The 19,568-nt window shown below is 41.3% G+C and overlaps 1 protein-coding gene across 1 annotated transcript in view; it reads right to left on the reverse strand.

Moving 5' to 3' along the window:
- FCHSD1 (FCH and double SH3 domains 1) overlaps positions 1–19,568 on the reverse strand; it is a 79,590-nt gene that overhangs the window by 24,690 nt on the left and 35,332 nt on the right. Inside the window, exons 9-13 of the mRNA XM_072145660.1 lie at positions 17,627–17,749; positions 15,170–15,265; positions 11,065–11,184; positions 7,421–7,525; positions 4,528–4,689 (exon numbers count right to left, since the gene is read on the reverse strand). Coding sequence (XP_072001761.1) covers positions 4,528–4,689; positions 7,421–7,525; positions 11,065–11,184; positions 15,170–15,265; positions 17,627–17,749 — 606 coding nt within the window. The remainder of the gene's footprint in view (positions 1–4,527; positions 4,690–7,420; positions 7,526–11,064; positions 11,185–15,169; positions 15,266–17,626; positions 17,750–19,568) is intronic.

The following is a 19,568-nucleotide window of genomic DNA, read 5'->3' on the forward strand; positions in this document are numbered from 1 at the left end:
AGTGATAACAAGGAGTTCAAGCTCTTTTCGGACGACCTAAGGGATAGGTTTAAGGAGAGAGGATACCCGGATCACTGTCTTCGGACGGCATACCAGTTTGCGTCCAGTAGGACAAGACAGGACCTCTTGACTGGAAAGAGGGATGAGGAGAAAGGGGAAAAAAGGCAACCAATGAGAATGATTGCCACATATGATAATGGGGCGGATCGGGCCAAAGAGGTTTTAACGAAACACTGGCCCATCCTATGTATGGACCCCGATTTGAGAGATGTCATTGGAGATAGACCTGCCATTACCTTTAGGAGGGGCAGGTCAATCAGGGACAGAGTGGTGCATAGCCACTACAAGGCTCCCATTCAGAGTGGTACATGGCTGGATCAAAAGATATGTGGCTGTTTTAAATGCAGCGGCTGCATAGCATGCCAATACCTGAAGACTGGTAAAACCTTCTTTGGAAGGAATAATAACAGGACGTACACGATTAGGGACTTCATAAATTGCAGATCGAAAGGGGTTATCTACAAGGCGACATGTACCTGTGGACTTGAATATGTAGGGAAGACTATTCAAGAGTTTCGAAGGAGAATCGGGTCTCATTTGGGTGATATCGAACACAATCGAGATACCCCTATTGCACGCCACATACACATGGCACATAATGGACAGGCCTCAGCAATACAATTCACAGGGATTGAGTTGGTACCCCCCCCCCACAGAGAGGAGGGGACTGGGACCGAAGGGTCCTACAAAGAGAGGCCAAATGGATATATATCCTGAATACAGTGGCACCCGGCGGTCTTAATGTCCAGATGCAATATGCATGTTTTATATGAAGACCTCTAGCATAATAATTTTACCAACTATCTCTAGATTAGACTATATTCTCCATCTTAAATATGGAAATATGCTCTCCACGGGCACACCAGCCCTATATGCATCTTAATATAATATATTAACCACAGGTCACAACAACTGACCCCAATGGCATTCTCTCTTACACTACTGACAGACTTGTCAATAAACTTCTAAGAACTATTGTTCATGCCGACATACGGCACATCCGGATGTAACCTGATTTTTACCTATCTGTGCATCCGGATATAACTTATCTATGCTTGTATACCGGAATAGCCTCGCTATTTACATAAAGAGCTATGCAGGACGTTCGCGATGTAAACATAATCGCACGTTGCACCAGTGGTTGCTATGCAACCCCTGTAACTAACTCCGGCCGCCACCCCGGAAGTGACGTGGGACACTTCCGGTTCGGCAACCAGTGCGTTGTATACACGGGAACCAGTGAGTTATGACGGACGCACTGGGGGACCTATCGGTAAGTCCACCGTGAACGGAAACGTCACGAGGGGGCGTGGCCGTCTAGATTTAAACCCGGCGCACACCGCACATTGGGTCACACACCAAGCTACCGGTGTGAACATGAGGTATGGCAGGTCTGAGAGGGCACTCCCTCCCTACTTAGCACCTCTTTGGGACTTGACCACGGACTTATGTGGTGAGTAATGCAACCCTTTGTAGGTTTCTGGTTGGAGGCACTAACTTTGAATACTAAAACTGGTGTCCCCATATATTTTTTCTGTTCATAGGGCCACTTGTCCATGTCAGTACATACTCTCCCTCTGATGAAGCTTGATTGTGGAAACGCGTCAGGGAGGTGTGCGTTTTGTTTGAATAAGGATTAGGGACAGGATTTTGGTACTGTCCTTGTTAGGACGGGAGTCTTGGGGGATAGGGTGTATGTAGAACATAATTCACACCTCCCCCTTCGGACCCACGAGAATACAAGTCTCTACCCCCTCCTATTGCAGGCCCTCTCAACCCGGCTAGACAAGGAGTGGTAAGTGTATATCCAAGAGGGATCTTACACAGCACGTGGTCCCTCAAGGTATGTAACCAATCCAACTTGCCACCCTTTAACCGGCTTGAGTTTTTGAGCATGTTTTCAACTGTTCACATGTTTATGTATCGGCACTAGGGTGTAGTGCTTTGGTGTGTTTACCTATTGATTACTGATAGTGTGTGTGTTTGGTACGTCAGGTACCTTTTTAAAGGATTATAATTAAACTTATACCTTTTTAACTGTCATTTTTCTGGCTGAGAATTAGAAAGATGACATGGCAGCAATCAGTGACGTTTCTCATTGAAAAACAGCAAGCAGAGATCTTGAAAGGGATACAGAAAGTATATTGGAAAAAGTCAGAACTTTTCATTACACAAAATATTAGCTTAAATTAGTGTTAAAGTAAAGCAGGGAACTTTTCATTAAAAAAAAAGCCTTCCATTAAGGCTATTTATAACACTGATTTCGGGCTTTAGAAGCCGGCTTGCAATTGTTGCTGTTTTGTTGCTGTGAAGTATCCTGTGGAGAGGGAACACTTTGTGGAGAGGGAACCTTTATTATTAAAGATCAGCTTTATTACTAATTGTGAAGATAATTCTGCTTCCTCTAAGCGATCACCATGGAGACAGCGGTATATAAAGAACATTTCCAATTAATAAAAGAAGAAGAAGCCGTATAAGCTCCAGACAGAGATGCAACCCCAAACTAGATGGACATGAATAGTAAAATCAGTAGGTCGAGGCGACATCATGTGGTCAGTTTGAGTACTGCAATAAATTTACAATACATTTTTAGCACAGCACACAGTTAAATATTATGAAGGATATGTGCTAAATGATGACTTATAGAATAGTATAATAGAACAACACTATATCTAAAGTTATAAAATACTCTGCTGCTAAGTATATGGGAAATAATCTCTCTTTTCTTATACCTGTACCAAACACACGTTTTTTGTTTGTGTGTCTCCTGGCATATAGTCTCTGCCTCCTTTACCAATTATTTATCTCTCATCAGTCATGGGAATCCCACTGCACCCATGGTCACATATGGGTGAAAAAAATCATCACCCAGGGATGGACTTAGTGACAGGGCACTACTGTGATCATTCTGTGCAAAGCTGCTATGGGCCAAGTGGGTCACAACCCAGCCACACCGAGGGAGAACAGATAAGTGGCTGTGGCTGGGAAAGATGTGGGAAATAGTAACATAAAGCACTGACCTGTTGGGACATCACAAGAAAAGGATAAGCCATTTTAAGGGACATCTTAGCTAAAATGGCAAATTTAAAGGGAACCAGTCAGCAGAAACTGACCTAATAAACCACTGCCAATATGTTGTCAAGCAGGTTAACATCTTCCAATCATATTTCATGGTCCAGCGTGTTGGCATCACCTGGAAAATCTTCTTTGAAAGAAAAAAAATTGGTTGTATAAAGTCATGTGAGAGGGAGGAGGGGATTGTTCAACACTGAAGTCAAGCTCTCCCAGCCCTCACGTCCCCTCTTCTGTGATTGACATCACACACCAGACTTCAGGAGATCTGGTTAGGCCCGTTCCACACTTGCGAGTGTGCCGCAATGAACTCGCAACGCATGCTGCCGAGAACGCACGGCCCAAACGCTGCACACCGGAAGTGAACTCAGCATGTCAGTTCACTCCCGGTGTGCAGCGTTCGGGCCGTGCGTTCCCGGCAGCATGTGTTGCGAGTTAATCGCATCACACTCGCAAGTGTGGAACAGGCCTTATTGTCGATCCTGGGCATAAGGGTATCAAAATACTGATGGGGGGCGTTCTGAAGCAAAGAGAGCTTGACTTCAGTGCTAACCTCTCCACAACTTTTTATACAGCCAGCTTACATGTCACTTCAAAGATGATTTTCTAGGTAATGTCTCCATTCTGGGCTGTGAAAGAAGCATGAACGGGAAGGTGCTAATCTAATTGACAACATACTGGTAGTGGTGCATTCATTCAATTACTGCTGACAGCTTGTCTTGAAAGGGTTTTTCACCACAAATAACACAGGATGAGTGATAAATGAACGATGGCTGGGACCCCCAATGATAATGAGACTGGAGGTCCACAAGTTTCTTGCGTATGAAAGAACAACAATGTGCATGTGAGACGGCCTCTGCATTCATTATCTATAGGACTAAAATAAGTATCCACGAGCAGCATCAGCCTCACCATGCATGCACACTACAGCGCCAACCCCAAAGGGGAACACTGTTACCGGGTATAGTGGGGCCCCTCTGATCATAAAGTCATTCCCTATAACGTGGATAGGTAATAAATGCCGTTCATAGGAAATCGTTTTTTAATACATAACATCTTTTGCCCAATGATCTTCCTTATTTTATTATCTCATAAACTCAGCATCTGAACTCCTAATCATGGGGTATCCTGGGTCTGGTCCATCTTCTGCATAGCACGGCCTAGAAACACCTCATTATATGCAAATCCACCTAATCTGTAGTATGTTTCATTGCATCGTTTGTTGGCAAGTAATAGTTAGGATCATTTTGTAGTGTAGTGTGTAAATGTTTCAGGTTTTATGCTTGAGGGTTTTATAATCCTTTTTGGATGCAGTTTCTTGATTAATTTAAATAACTGCACTTGGAATTTTTCAGAATGATCGAATAAGACACATGGCTGTCTCATTGGACTTACGGAGGGAGACATCTCTCCATTAGACATCCGGGCTTCACTCAGCCGTCTCTCTTGTTCTAGTTCTTCATTAGCTTGTGTCATGGCGCCGGATAGCCACGTGTCTACATCTACTCCAACCTGGCGCAGCAGCTCCACGCGGGCGTCAGCTTTCACCTTGCTGACCTAAAAACATAGAAAACATGAAATACAAAATTGAGACCGTATAGAACAAATAGAAGATTAATATACAGTGGTACTAAGGTTCATCATCTAAGGATCAAACTGCAGACCTCAGTTCTACAGGCGGTCCCTTATTTAAGAACACCCGACTTACAGATGACCGCAAGCTACAAACGGACCTCTGGATGTTGGTAATTTACTGTACTTTAGCCCTAGACTACAATAATCAGCTGTTGGATCTGATGACAATCCAACATTTTTAAAATCCAATTGTCACAGAGATCAAAAAATATTTGGCTGGGGTTACAATTATAAAGCATACAGTCCTGACTTACATACAAATTCAACTTAAGAACAAACCTACAGTGCCTATCTTGCATGTAACCCGGGGACTGCCTGTATTTCTCAGCTTTAAAGGGGATATCCAGAGATTGAAAGTTGAGAACATGGCACAACATTACACATTGGTGCACTTCACTCTTTCCATTTTCTGGGGTCATCTTTAGTTATCTACAGGCATTAAAGGAATACAATGGTAACACCAGTAAAAGACACAGCAAAAAAAGAGTAACATGTCTTTGATTTGTAGTCTGTAGCCATGGAGACTCAGAGATCACCAAGGGAGCTGTATACAGAAAATAGTAGATCATTTCTAAATAAGATACATTAAAGGCTTCAACTAAGGCTACATGCACAACACCGTAAATCCTGACCGTGTGCTAGCTGTGCCGCAACGCTTCTTTCACTGCAAGCACACGGCCACTCCTATTTCAGTGGAGAGGGGAGAGGTGAGGAGCGCTCACTCCGCCTCCATTCTCCACTCGGCTAAGTGCTGCGTCTTAGGTGAGCACATAATTATGTGCATGTAGGCTTAGGCCGAGATCACACCTGCCTTTGGACCTCCATTGTTATAATCTTCTGTAACAAAAAAAAAATTATAGAAACGGATCTTTTAAAATCTCCAGTAATTTCAGTAGACTTTTAATGGCTTCTTTACGTTTCCATTTGAACTCATTCCATTACTAACTAGACTTAGATTATGTTATTATGAAGATGATTACAAAGGCCTAAACAAATAAGTAAACGGGGCCTTACACTTTATGTTGTTGCTCTATTGGCCCTAGGAGCTGTGCAAATAACAAACCATTTATACTCATCTTGCTCCGCTGCATTGCTGTAACCCCCCATCACCACGACCGGTGATACCACTACAGCATCTGGCTACGACCTGTAGACACTACATCACTGCTCAGCCCCTGTACACAAACAGAGGACGGTGCTGACTGGTGGCTCTGCGTTGTGCTGGACAGTAATGAGTATACCTTGTTTCTTATTTTCATATGAGGCCCATACATAGTAAATATAAAATGAATTCCAAACAACCCTTTTAACCAGGGCTCTGGACCTCTTGATAAATAAGGAGAGGGTTATCTAGTGTCTTTAAAGGCAAAAATTCCAAAAAGTGCAAATGGGCTCCAGGCTCCATTGACACCTATTGACACTAGGCTGATTTGCATAATTTTAAAAAGTCTTTTTAAAAAAAACACAGGGCATAAGAAGCTAAAATAAGAGCAGATCCTGCGAGAGAGGCATATACCAGTATGTCTGTATGCGCGGTTTACAATCCTGGTGGTAGATTGTAAAGGGAAGGGTAAGGAAATGCACCACTTTTGCGCTAAAATCATATCTGAAACATGTAAGGGATAACATGTAATTTCCTTTGCCCTCTCCTATGCTGTGCTGTAAAGTTTGGACCCTTTTTTATAAAAAAAAACGCAGGGTGTGTAGCACAGAAACGATCACAGTTGTTTTTGCTTCATCGAGTAAATAAGACGCACTCATACTTTGGAAAATGGGGTTCCTTGTGGATGAAGTTTGCCCCCAAGAGAGGGCTGACACATGTTGTTTTTTTTAACATATGTATACTGTTTTCTATTGTACTGTATATGCTATGAGGCATGCTATGGCTGTATGGTGTTCATTTATTTTAACATTGCAAAAGAAACCTGATCTGATTTTAAAAAAAGGAAAAAAAACACAGGATGATCCTTATTTGGCTCTGCTATGTTTTTGCGATTCTGTGCAATGAAGTTGGATTAGCCGAGTGTCTATTCATGGTATCACTTCTTGTGCCTCAAATACAGTTGTTGTTTAGATCACAGGAAACCCAACAAAACCAACATAGCAAATAGAAAGATCAGGTATGAAGATTGGGAGGAAACATGGTCTCCAAGTTGAGAAATCAGCAGAGTAAAAACCTCAAAAACTTCAGCAAATGGAAAAATCCTGCAACGCTAAAGCACAGCGATCCCCAGAGGCTACATCCATATTGGTCATACACTACACTGGAAGAACGATGGTTCTATCCTGGGAAATCAGAAGAGGTATTCCCATTCCTAGAATCAGCAGGTGCTTGCAGCAGTGACATAGATCACTATGCCATAAGACTTAAATTTCCTTTTGCAAATGTTTGTAGCAAGTGGAAAACTAAAATAGGGCGCAGGGTTGGTGCAAGTGCCTGCAGCGGCTTATTATCAGTGTGCTGCTCCATCTATTTGCATTATGTCTTAGGACATCTATGGTGTACAGACTTCAGAGTGACCTTGTAAGCTGAATATGTGCTCATGTTATTCCGATTTAAAAGAAAAACCAAAACCTATAGCTTTAAATCAATGTAGTAATGTAAGTCCTTCAACAAAAAATTAAAATCACTTTACAGCCGGCTGTCACCTACCTCAGCTTTTCGAACGCTTTCTTTTACTTCCTCCATTTTCTGGACTACACCGAGGACCTCCTCCTCTGATGCGTTCTTCAGTCTGTCTTCCAATCTTAGTAGGACCTAGATATTAGCAGAAGTCATGTTAACATTTGTATTTGGGCCGTCCTGCTTAAAGATTCTCTAGATTTACTTCTATGTCAATAATAACAATCTTATTTATATAGCGCCATCATAATTTGTTGCGCTTTACAAATCACAGGGGACATATCCGAATAACATACTACATTACAGAGTACAAACAGTCATATGGAACAAAAGGAGTGACAACTACGAATGGTATGATGCAGAATATTGTGAAAGATAAAACATTGTCTGTGAGGAGACACATAACATAGAAGCTCTATGGAGAGGGGAGGGAGAACACAGTGGGCCACAGCTCCTGGGTCTCCTCCTAAAAGTTTTAAGATTTGCAGATTTTATCGGCAGCTAACATTTCCTTCATCTCTGGTTCTGTAGATCACAGAACCACAAGCATGATGTGATCTGAAAGATAAAATTCTTATCTTCAATATAACACCAAAAGACTATTTCTAGGTACTAGGAAACCAAAGATAGAGACATCCATAGTCATGACACTCCCCCTGCAGCCTCTAAATTTGACTCAACTCAGATAAGATATGACTCTTCTCCAAAGCCATGTGAAAATGAGCATAGATTTTATATAAGATAAATGGGTGAGATTCTATATACAGGCGGCCCCCTACTTAAGAACACTCGAATTACATACGACCCCTAGTTACAAACGGACCTCTGGATATTGGTAATTTATTGTACTTTAGCCCTAGGTTACAATAAACAGCTGTAACAGTTATCACAGGTGTCTGTAATGAAGCTTTAGTGTTAATCCTGATTCTTATGACAACCCAACATTTTTAAAATCCAATTGTCACAGAGACCAAAAAAGTTCTGGCTGGGATTACAATGATAAAATATACAGTTCCGATTTGCATATAAATTCAACTTAAGAACAAACATACAGACCCTTTCTTGTATGTAACCCAGGGACTGGCTGTACATGAGGGAATTCTAGAAAGTACATTTCCTACACTACCTGAGGGGAGTAGTGGTTTAAAGGGGTTGGCCACATTAATATAAATTGTAACTATGGCTTGGGGACAGGCTAATAAACATTTGACAAACTTCGCTTGATTATGAATTCTCCAGCGCTGCACTGATCCCGTAGTCGATCTTCTTTCTTCTCTGTCTTCCCACCCACCCCGGTTTTACTCACTGGAGGAACATGTGATCTTCCCCCCGTCCTGTGCATGCTCCCGCGTCGCATCGCAACAGCTGAAAAGAGGAGATTTGTCTAATTACATTGCTGTAAACATTGTGTTTACAAACCACATATGTGTTAACATTTTGTAACACATGCGTTTTGTAAACGCAATGTTGACAACAATGTAATTGGACCAATCTCATCTTCTTAGCTGTTGTGATGTGTTGGAAAACGCATGCATTAGAGCCATGTGTGAACGCACCCCTAAGTGTTCAAAGCTGTGTCTCAGTGAGCAGTGGGCACAGCTGAGACATACTGCACAGATGCAGAGCAAAGACCCCAAAGAACCGGGGAACCCTTCTGGAAGCCGGAGAAAGGATCAGGGACTTGAAGACAAGAATAATTGAGTGGATTTATCACCCAGAAATGGGACTGGAAACATTAAGAATATTAAATTAATCTAGTGGGTCTAATTTTAGAGTTTAAGTGTACAGGTGGCCAACCCCTTTACTGGGTTATTACCTTGTGACAATTTCCATTTAAGAAACCACAAAGTAGGAGACACAAATTGCTAGAAAATGTCACAAGTCACATAAAGTCCAGAAATAGTCTTACCCCTCATGTACACACTGGACTATGGATTTATGCACTTGTTGAAAGGTGAAGTACAATAACGGTATGGAAGCGTCTGTACATAACATCTTCTATATGTATAAGTTGGGAGATGAGTGTGGCATACACAGCGGGGGCGCTGCAGACCCTCTGAAGATTGCAGATCTCTTTTATCTTTGTGCCGCAGGTTTTTGGATTAAGTTTCGGCTGGATACTGAAATCTCCCATTGTGCCCACATGCCGGGATCACTTCTTGTGCCTCAACTAAAATATTTATGTGCTCTGCAGTATATACATATATTTAGAGAAGGTAACAGCATATTTGGCATCTGTTCCGTCCACCCGGGGCCGTTTTCCTGTGCCCTTGGATATCTGATCTGGAGTCACTTTGTGTGCAAGGTCAGAAAGCCTCAGACACATTAAGGGGCGGTCATGAGAAACCGCATGAAATCAATACCTGTCCTGAAACTGCTTCAGGAGCCTGAACCACCGAGGTACAGAGAAGAGATACAGGAACATGAACAGGGGGGACTTGAGGGCATGTATGGCAAAACCTTTGATTTCTCATAGTCTTGGAATTTATCAGAACTATTATAGAAATCTACTCTTAGTTCTGTTTACAAGAAGTTGTCCCAATAGCCACATTCCTTAACAAATAATTCGGAAAGATTTGCCCACATGAAACAACCTTAAAGGAAATCTGCCATCAAAATCCATCATGATAAACCAGAGACGCTTACTTATAGCTCCAGGCACTGTATATTTGTTATCCATGGCCTCCTGTCTTCTAAAATCTGCTTTTAAAATTATGCTAATGAGCAATGAAAGGCAATGGGTTAGTCACAGAAGCCCTGTGTGCTCTGGGTTCACAAGCTGTTACACTGTGCAGCAAAAAGTCTCACCCTCCCCCTGCACTTCCTGTAAACTCAGCAGCAGTGAGCACGCAGAGGGGAGGGGGACTACCTGAAGGGCTCTGGGGGCGTTAACAGAGCCACTCAGTGATGCACAGAATTCTGTACTTGTGGCTGGACCCTCACCAATAAAAAGAAAAGTTGGAACAACCCCTTTAAGCATTTGGCCTATTTGAAAGTTGCATTTCCTGGTCAGACCATGGCTCATCTGAACTTGTATGATTGTCCGATGTTGTGGGTTCATCTCAGACAAGGTGCAGTCAGGCCAATGGGTGTTCCAAGGCCCAAATACTATTATCATCGGATTATGCCCTTAATGCTGATGGAATCCCCATTTGTATTTGGCGAAAGTAGTATCACAGGCAGCAAAAAGATTGCCCGGGCGCATCTCCACCCTACATTCTTTTCTGTAGGGGTCCCAGCAGTTAGACCCCCACTGAACAGATGTTATCCCTGTCCACCATGTTCCGAAATAAAATTTGATCCTGTCAAATCCAATCACTTTTTTAACACTTTGTGAACTGGATCATATTGTGTAAAACAGCAGTTTACCTGCCAAATAGAGTGAAAGTAACAGAGTTGTGCTCATCGCTGCCCTGTATTTCAGCCTAAACTATGTAGCCAGATAGTACAGTATTCTGCGCAACTGTTTAACCAAAACATGTCAATCCAGCCTCAATGTACAGAGTAGATGCAAAAAACTGGAACAATTCCATAAACTACCTGCTTTAAGGAAAACATGCAACAACATATATTCATAAAGGGAAATTCTTTGGGTCGCTGCATACCAACACCTATAAATTGTAGGGAGGACCCGATCCTATAAAATTTCAGACATGTATCTCTCGTCTACTAACCCTTTCTCCATGAGTCTTTAGTTTATAATCCCTGGCAGTTCGGCTCGTCCATCTACGCGCCTCCTTATCCAGGACGTTCATTTCATCCGCTGCTTTTACAAGGGTCACTAAGTTTCCGATCTGAAAAAGTTGAAGAAAATCACAATCAATTAAAAAAAAAAAAAAAAGTAATAAAAACCTTCATCTCTCTCCACACATTCCCAGGCTATAAAACGTATGTTGATTTCCTTAATTGTTCATCAGGATTTATAATAGAAAGGTTACTGCATACTGATAGCAGATAATAGAAGCAATGCAGCCTCCATGCATGCAAGTCAGTGGTAACTGATACTAAACAGAGGGTTTTCTTCTTCATCTACAGTGAAGGAGCGGATATCCTTTATTAAAAGAACAGGTGAATAATGTTGATGTGAGCAAAGCCTAAATCTTGTTTCTTACATCAACTATTTTCCATAACGTGCGCTGTATGCGGTTATCCACCAGATGGCAGAAGAGTCCTTATATTCTACTAAACCTGGTATCAGCACTATCCTATTACTAATTTAAAGAAATAAATCTTCATATATCGTATATATGAAGATATATACATTATATATACATTTTTACTGCCTTAATGGGAAAAATGACAAAAAAAGCTTATTCTTTCACAAGTACTTATATCGCTAAAAACAGGGGTGAACCTAAACTCTCTAAAGCTATAGAATGGCGCCCCATCTGCCCCATCCAGTAAGTAATATATCAGATTAATATTTAGAAAGTAGGTTCTCTAGCTGCATCCTACACCCATGCTGACATCAGTCAGGTATGAAAGAACACCATTTTTAATTTCTAGGTCCTGCTTAGTAGCAGATAACTGTGCCCTGATGCTGCCCCACATCTTGTTGCAGGTGGTGCTGCCTGTGGTGAAAGGCTCAACTTTCCTCATGGCTGCGGCAACCCTGGCTATCATATTCAGCAGCGCTTAACATGGGGTACAAATACAAAAAAATTAAGACTTCACAGAGCAATAGCCTAGTCATAAACAAAAGGAGTGAGGTCCCTTACAATCTAGTAACAGTAATCAGCTTTTAGAAGAATATCTGATGCCATATATATTAAGTAGGGTGTCCTCATTCCTCTAATTAAATCTGGCCTGATAAGACATGGGGTGAGATTTATCAGAAGTGTCAAAACTGTTTTAGTTGCTCATAGCAACCAATCTGAGCTCCGTTCTCATTTTCCCATAGCAGTTTATAAAATGAAAGCAGAGCCCTGATTGGTTGCCATGAGCAACTAGAACAGTTTTGCTCTCAGACACTTTTTATAAATCTCCCCCATGGACTCGAAAAGGTGCCCTGTGGTGCAGAAGGTCCTCGTAATTCTCAAAAATCACAGAATATGTGGGAATTCACTTGTGCCCTGGAGTGAAATCTATGCCCATGGTCCAGCCTGGTGTACATTTCAGCTATAAGCAAATATTCTGCCACAGGATATAGTCAATTCAGTGGGGAAGGGCGTTCCCTCCACCGGGAAGCCCTGTGCCCCACCATACCCACTTTCCAAAAAAGTCGGGTGGTTGGTGTAAAATCCTTTAAAAAATGTGACTTTTCATGCCTTGAATTGCAGCTATGATTAGCCCTGACCACGCCAATGGTTCAACTGGTAGTGATGGGAAGGAGTCCCATGACTAGTAGGAGGGGATCAATATGTCAGGGTCGAACCCAAACCTAAATTGAGGAGTCCGTTTAAGAAACACCTCACGAGACCTGCTAGTTTGAAGATGCTCTGACCCAGTCTATAGTCTAGAACAGTGATGGCAAACCTTTCAGAGACCGAGTGCCCAAAGTATGACCAAACCCACTTTAAATGCTAAGTGCCGACATGGCACTGTTAACTGTTGCTACCTGTTTTGTCACAGCTTTTAATTGCATCAGTGTCCTGGGGACACCAATACAGTTTAAAGAAAGAGGAGACATTCAGATTATCATTGTAGCTTCCTTCCAGGGGCCCCTGAACAGGAAGAATTGTGTGGCCCAGAGAAGGAGCTCCAATAATAACGCAACCTTGTCTGCATCTGCTTGCTTCTCCTGTAGTCCCAGGCAGCTGAGGATGTATAGCTTTAAAATAGCACTAATCACAGCACATCCTGGGTGGCCAGGGACTGCAGGAGGAGGTTTCCTGGGTGCCCACAGAGAATTCTCCGAGTGCCACCTCTGGCACCAGTGTGTCTTAGGTTTGCCACCACTGGTCTAGAATATAGTCTAGTCTAGAATATAGAATAATTTGCCCCTCGTAAAACCATTTTTCAACACATCAACCTGAAGCCATAGAGATCTCACCCCTTGACAGGTGCCACTGTCATAAGAGGATGGTGCACGGCGATGGTGCAAGTGCGTATAATTAGAACCTGGGAAGCATATGATATTGATAATGTAGCTACCAATTCTGCATAACTTTTCAGGATAAGCTTATGTGTTTACACAAGAACAACATTATTGCTAGTTATTTATAAGGATTACTGGTAGCTATGCATTTTTATATAATAATAATAATAATAATAATTATTCTTTATTTATATAGCGCCTACAGATTACGCAGCGCTGCACAAAGCATGGCAAATTGGTCCCTGTCCCCATGGGGCTCACAATCTAAACAACTTACCAGTAAGTTTTGGAGTGTGGGAGAAAACTGGAGGACCTGGAGGAAACCCACGCAATTACAGAGAGAACATACAAACTCTTTGCAGATGTTGACCTGTGTGGGAATAGAGCCCAGGACCCCAGTGCTGCAAGGCAGGAGTGCTAACCACTCAGCCACCGTGCTGCCCACATATATTGTATACATATAAATATAAGTATAGGTTTTACTATCAACAATACTCTTGACGGGACATCCCCTTTAAATACTAGAAACGGCTTGCTGATGGCAGGTGGATTGTGGTGAATCAATACGCTCTGATGATATCATGTTCACAGAAACCACTGCGGTTGTGAGAGATTTTTACTATTAAATTGTAATAGGCCCCCAGTGTTTTCTTACTTTCTTCCCTTTCAGACGCATTTATAAAGAAATGAAAACATAAAATTACTCAACATGCTAAATTGATGACAAGTCTTCAATTAAGACATCAGAATAAAGAGGTCAGCCAGCCATAGCGCCCCCTAGTGATGTCACTGGAAGGTGCGCACCTGCTGATGGGACACTACGAACTGGAAAATTCTAAAAGGTCAATTCACACCCGGAAGATTAATTTCTAATAATCATTGATCCTTTTACCTATGTGTATTTTTTATAAAATCTGCAGAATTGGAATGACAAATATTTTAGTGATTTGCATATTTTATCAAATGTTGCAGTAACCCCGAGCCGACCAGTCAGCAGAATGGAGAAGGAGCTGCAGGGAGACAGAGCTGACAGTGTGCAGAAGTACCTGCACCCTCTGAATCCGTAGCAGAGTCTGGGGAAGGGTTACATATGGATGTCATGCATATTTTTAACATATTTTGGTAATGGTTTATTCATTTTTACTGGCTAAATGGGAAAAGTGACGAAAAAAAACTTATTTTTAGTCATCTGGCTGCTAATGCTATAAAGAAAAAACATGTAATTAATAAAACTATCCTATCAAGGTAAAGTCTCACACAGGGGCATAACTAGGAGACACGGGGCCCTGTAGGAGACTTCTGGATTGGGCCATGATACTCCCTTAAATTCATTAAAATATACATATTTGTATACTTACACATGTGAGTTACAAACACACACCATATATACACACCATAATGTATATTCACACCTTATATACATACATACATACAGAAAATACACACATACCTACAATACCATATACAGTAAAACTGAAAATTCACACCTAATACACAGCTAATACCTCACATGCCCGGGCCTCACGACTATGCAGGCCCCATAGCAGCTAGTCTCACATGTTATGAAGAAACCAAGTTGTTATGATATGTGAAGCTGTTATATTGTTATCTAAAGAGCAGAATAGAATTCCAAAAACTCACCTGGATATTCAGGTAAAAATGACCCTTGGTTATGAAAAAGTTAAACAATGTTAAAATGGTTTATTTTTGGTAAACCAAGGTCCTGAAAAACAGACACTTACCTTGTCCGCTCCTGCGGGTTGGAATTGCTGAATGGGAGCCAGGGAAAAAACACTGGTATCCTTCAGAAACAGCTGCAGGTTCTGCTGCCGGGAAACCTGGGGGACGGAGAGCATTGCTACTTATACGGACTGTAACATCCAGAGTACCACAATAAAGCAATATACCGCAAAGGCAGTGCAAAAAAAGCTATTCCATCATTTATCATATTTATAATATCAGAATATCACCCCATATATTACAGTAGCGTATTATATATATCTTCCTTTACTCCATTAGATATAAACTTCTAAAGGTAAGAAGTTATCAAGGGAAACATTGTTTATGGTATTTTGTCACATAATGATACTGATAATGTTGTGAAGATTGTCAAGGTGTTTGTTTTTTAAAGGGAACCTGTGATCAGGATTTCACATTTTTACGGATTTTGCTTGGTCTTCCATATGACAGTGATGTTTGGTTCTTTAGTAACAAGGGCATTTCATAATATGTTGTATGTGTAAAATTATAGAATATTCCATCTAGGATCTGCAGAAGATTTCGTACACAATGGTGGGGCGTCTTCTGTCGCGGAACCAGGACTTAGATTTTAGATCCTTTCTGCCTCCAACCACAATGGAGTGGTGAGAGTGAAACCCCCTAGATGGCATCTGACTTGCTGTGGTAATTTTAGGAGTAGAGCACTAACTGGTTTTTATTGCGGTTATTTTTATGTAGTTTGGTGGGACTTGCTCCTTTAGTTGGTTGCTTCTCCATGACACATTCTGAAGACTACAATTCACGTTATAAAGACGTTCGGACAGTCTGTACTCATCAGAAGTCACTGGCTGTCATACAATACACTGGATAAGATGACATGGAGAAAAATGGTAGCCTAAATTCTGCATTACTCCCCTGACTTGCTATTGTCTAAAATGCCAAAAATTTAGGCCTGAATGAGGTATCGTATTTTTCTGACTATAAGGCGCACCGGATTATAAGGCGCACCTTATTATAAGGATGAATGACCAGCAGGTGGCAGACCTGTGCCCAGCTCAAGGCAGCTGTTGTCTGTAAGTACGGTTCATAGATAAGGCGCACTGGACTAAAAGGCGCACATTTGATTTCTGAGAAAATCAAAGGATTTTTTGTTGCCTTATAGTCTGAAAAATACGGTACATAAGATAATCTCTGTTTATGTGGTTTTCCTGTGTTACAAAAACTCACAAAAGTGTTATTGCAACCACATTAAAATCGTTATCTAGGGACAGTCAACAAATTCTCAGTTTATTGCAGAAAGTCAATAATAGTGACACATCTCATCCATTATTAGCGTATTCCTCTATCCCTGTGCAGTCATGTAGGAGATATCGTCACCCTGTTTGTCACATAGAAAGAGTTCTCTACTGTAGTTAGTTTTATAACATACAGAGGATAATGTCTGTCACAAGGCGCTATAACAAAGGATACAAGAGGATTGGGGGGATAAAAGATGAGTAAGAGAAGAATTTATCATATAACTTCATGCGCACAATGTGGTGCAGATTTCCAGGATATCCAAGATTTGCTCTGGATTTATGAAGCTAAATTTTATACATGTGGTTTCAATCAACTGGAATGTGCCACCACAAGACAGACGTAACAATCTTTTACCATGTTTATGAACTGTTTTACACACTTTCATTCCCTTAAAGGACAAGGGGGTCCTTAAAGAGAATGGGTCACATTTATCAAAGCGTATGCGCCAGTTTTTTGTCCAACGTTGCACTGAAAAGAACACACAACCTGCTTGCACATGTATTTATAAAGCACCAATTTTGTGTTGGGCTGCACGGTGTCCGACAAGACAGAAAAATATTCACCAAAAGGGGGGAGTGTTACTGCTTAGTCAGAGTTTGTGCCACAATTCTACATCATGAACAAAGGACAACCATAAAAATGGTGCGCACTTCCCGATCAGTGCAGGGGGCGCCAGATTCATGAAGACCATGTGCCAGCTCTGATTAATCTGGCGCCCCCTGCACACTCCACAGGCAAACTGCACATAGTACAGACTGCACTAGTTTTGATAAATGTGGGCCTATGAGTCAAGAATTTCAAAAATGTACCAGATTTGACACCAAACTTTAGCTGCATATTGTGGCAAGAACTAAGTCACCTAACTGTGGTGTAAACTTCCTATGCTGATTTATCGTTGAGAATTGGTGACTGAGATACATCTGCTGCATTTTATACTGTCTACTCTAGTGTAGGGCATCTCGTTACACTGAAAACTTTTTTCGTTACGACAACCACATTTAGAAAAACACAGTATAATGTGCCTGCTGCACGGACAAGGGCAAACCAATTATATCCATATAGATCACTGCTTTATATAAAAATCCATTTAATTCTCATTTCCAGCTCCTATAGGGGCTGACAATAGCTAGCATAATAACATAAAAGCAGCATAAAACTAGTGATAAAACCTCAGCTATTACCTGCAGAGACGCCTCCAGGGTGTCGCGGAACCGTTCTACAGTAGATCGGCAGCTATGAAGTTCAGTCTTATTGATCAATGAAAGATAATCCCGAAGCCGCTCGTAAAGATCCCCGTCCAATACCTGCAGATAAATACAAAATATATCACTATTAAGAGACCATCTGTCTCTATAAACATGTATAATATATTTTCTTAATTTATACTAAACAAGGTAGCATATGTGATAAGAGGAAAGGTGTACACATATATACCTGTGTACGAACTTCATTTATACAAAAAGAAAAAAAAAAAAGAATGCTGCAATACCACAAAACTAACAGCATGTGGCGCCAGTGTCCTATTATTCCCTCCATGCTGACTAAATGCTGAAATTAACTCTGTTTCAGGATTACTCAGCCCACCACATGAACAAACACGACCCGAGCCAAGAAAAATATTTTACTTTTATCAATTCTACATCATTTGTAACTTAGAGGGTAAAAATATCCTGACTTCCATCTTTAATCTGAAAAGGATCTGCTGCCTTATCAGTGACTAAAAGCAAAAAAGTTTATCAGGGCTTTTGATGTATAACCTGAATGTAAACTCTAGCAATGGCTCCAGTACTGGTCGCCCCCCCTCCTTCTACATGAAAGATCCCTGAATAAAATACCAATTGTGGAAAAAAAAAGTTATTTTCTGACCCATTGTTCTGTTCTGTATTTCTTGTAAATCTTTGACTATTGGGGGGCTTAGCATAACATTGAGGTGCTGAGTGTTGGCCATTAAAGGGGTTGTCCGATTGGTGGTCAAATATCAGGAGGATAGAAGATGACTAATCAATGGGGGTCCCTTTGATAGAACCCCAGGAGTTCCCGAGAACGGGTATCCGAGGTTACCAATATGAACAAATCAGATTGCTTGGAGCAACAGCGCACATATCCAACCAGCTGTTCTGTTCATTTGGGGTTCAATGGACCCCTGTTCTTGAGATCCAAGGGGGTCCAACCACTGAGGACCAAAGAGTTCAGCAAGTTATACCCTAGAATGGATATAACTTGTTGTGACTGGACAACCCCTACTGGAAAACCTCTTTAAAACAGATTCCCTTTGAAGGTGTTGGCCACTTTACCTCATGCTTTGTAATGTGTGTGTAAGTGTTGGGGGGCAGGATATTCCTTAATTTACCAATATACATCTATTAGTTCTGTACTGCTTTATTGATACGTAAAGCGAAGTCTCCGGTCTTTTACCTCACCCATTTACCTAGCCATAAAATGTCCGCAGATGGAAGGTCATGTGATCTCTATTTTTCCACGAGCAATTGCCCTACCAGGACCTTATGATAGCATTTAGTATTATAAGATTACGGCAGGGTGATTGTTTATGGAAAGATAGAGATCACATGACCCGCCATCTGCGGACATTTTATGGACAGTAATGTCTGGATGATGAGGTTAAAGACAGGAGGCTTCACTTTACATATCAATATAGTGATGCAGAATTTTAAATGGATGCATATTGGTAAACTACCTAATATCCTGCCGCCCACACACCCTTTCCTTTGCTTCTGGTTGGATTCATCCATATAATCCTCACTAAATGATGCTGTTTGTGATGTCGGAGTCGAGATGTGATTAAGCAGGTGGGAACCTGCTTAATCACATCAATGCTGGAAACCAGATTCCTCAGTTTCTGAAGCTTTATAATAGATTTGGTGAAGTCTCAGATTATCTAGTCTTACTTTAGGGTCAGGAAAAGCTAAACCACTTTCCTACACTGTACTGCAGAGATGCAAAGACATCAAAACATTGCCGTCTACAGTGTTTATATAAGATAGATATATAATGGTTAGGGGTTAATCAATCGGCATATAATTAGGCTTTGTGGAAGTCATGCGTGATGTTAAGGGGGGCTGCCTTACAAGGTAGCTAAGAGGAAATGTTTTCCTTATCCGATTC

The sequence above is a fragment of the Engystomops pustulosus genome, chromosome 4 (assembly GCF_040894005.1).
Source record: "Engystomops pustulosus chromosome 4, aEngPut4.maternal, whole genome shotgun sequence".
NCBI lineage: Eukaryota > Metazoa > Chordata > Amphibia > Anura > Leptodactylidae > Engystomops > Engystomops pustulosus.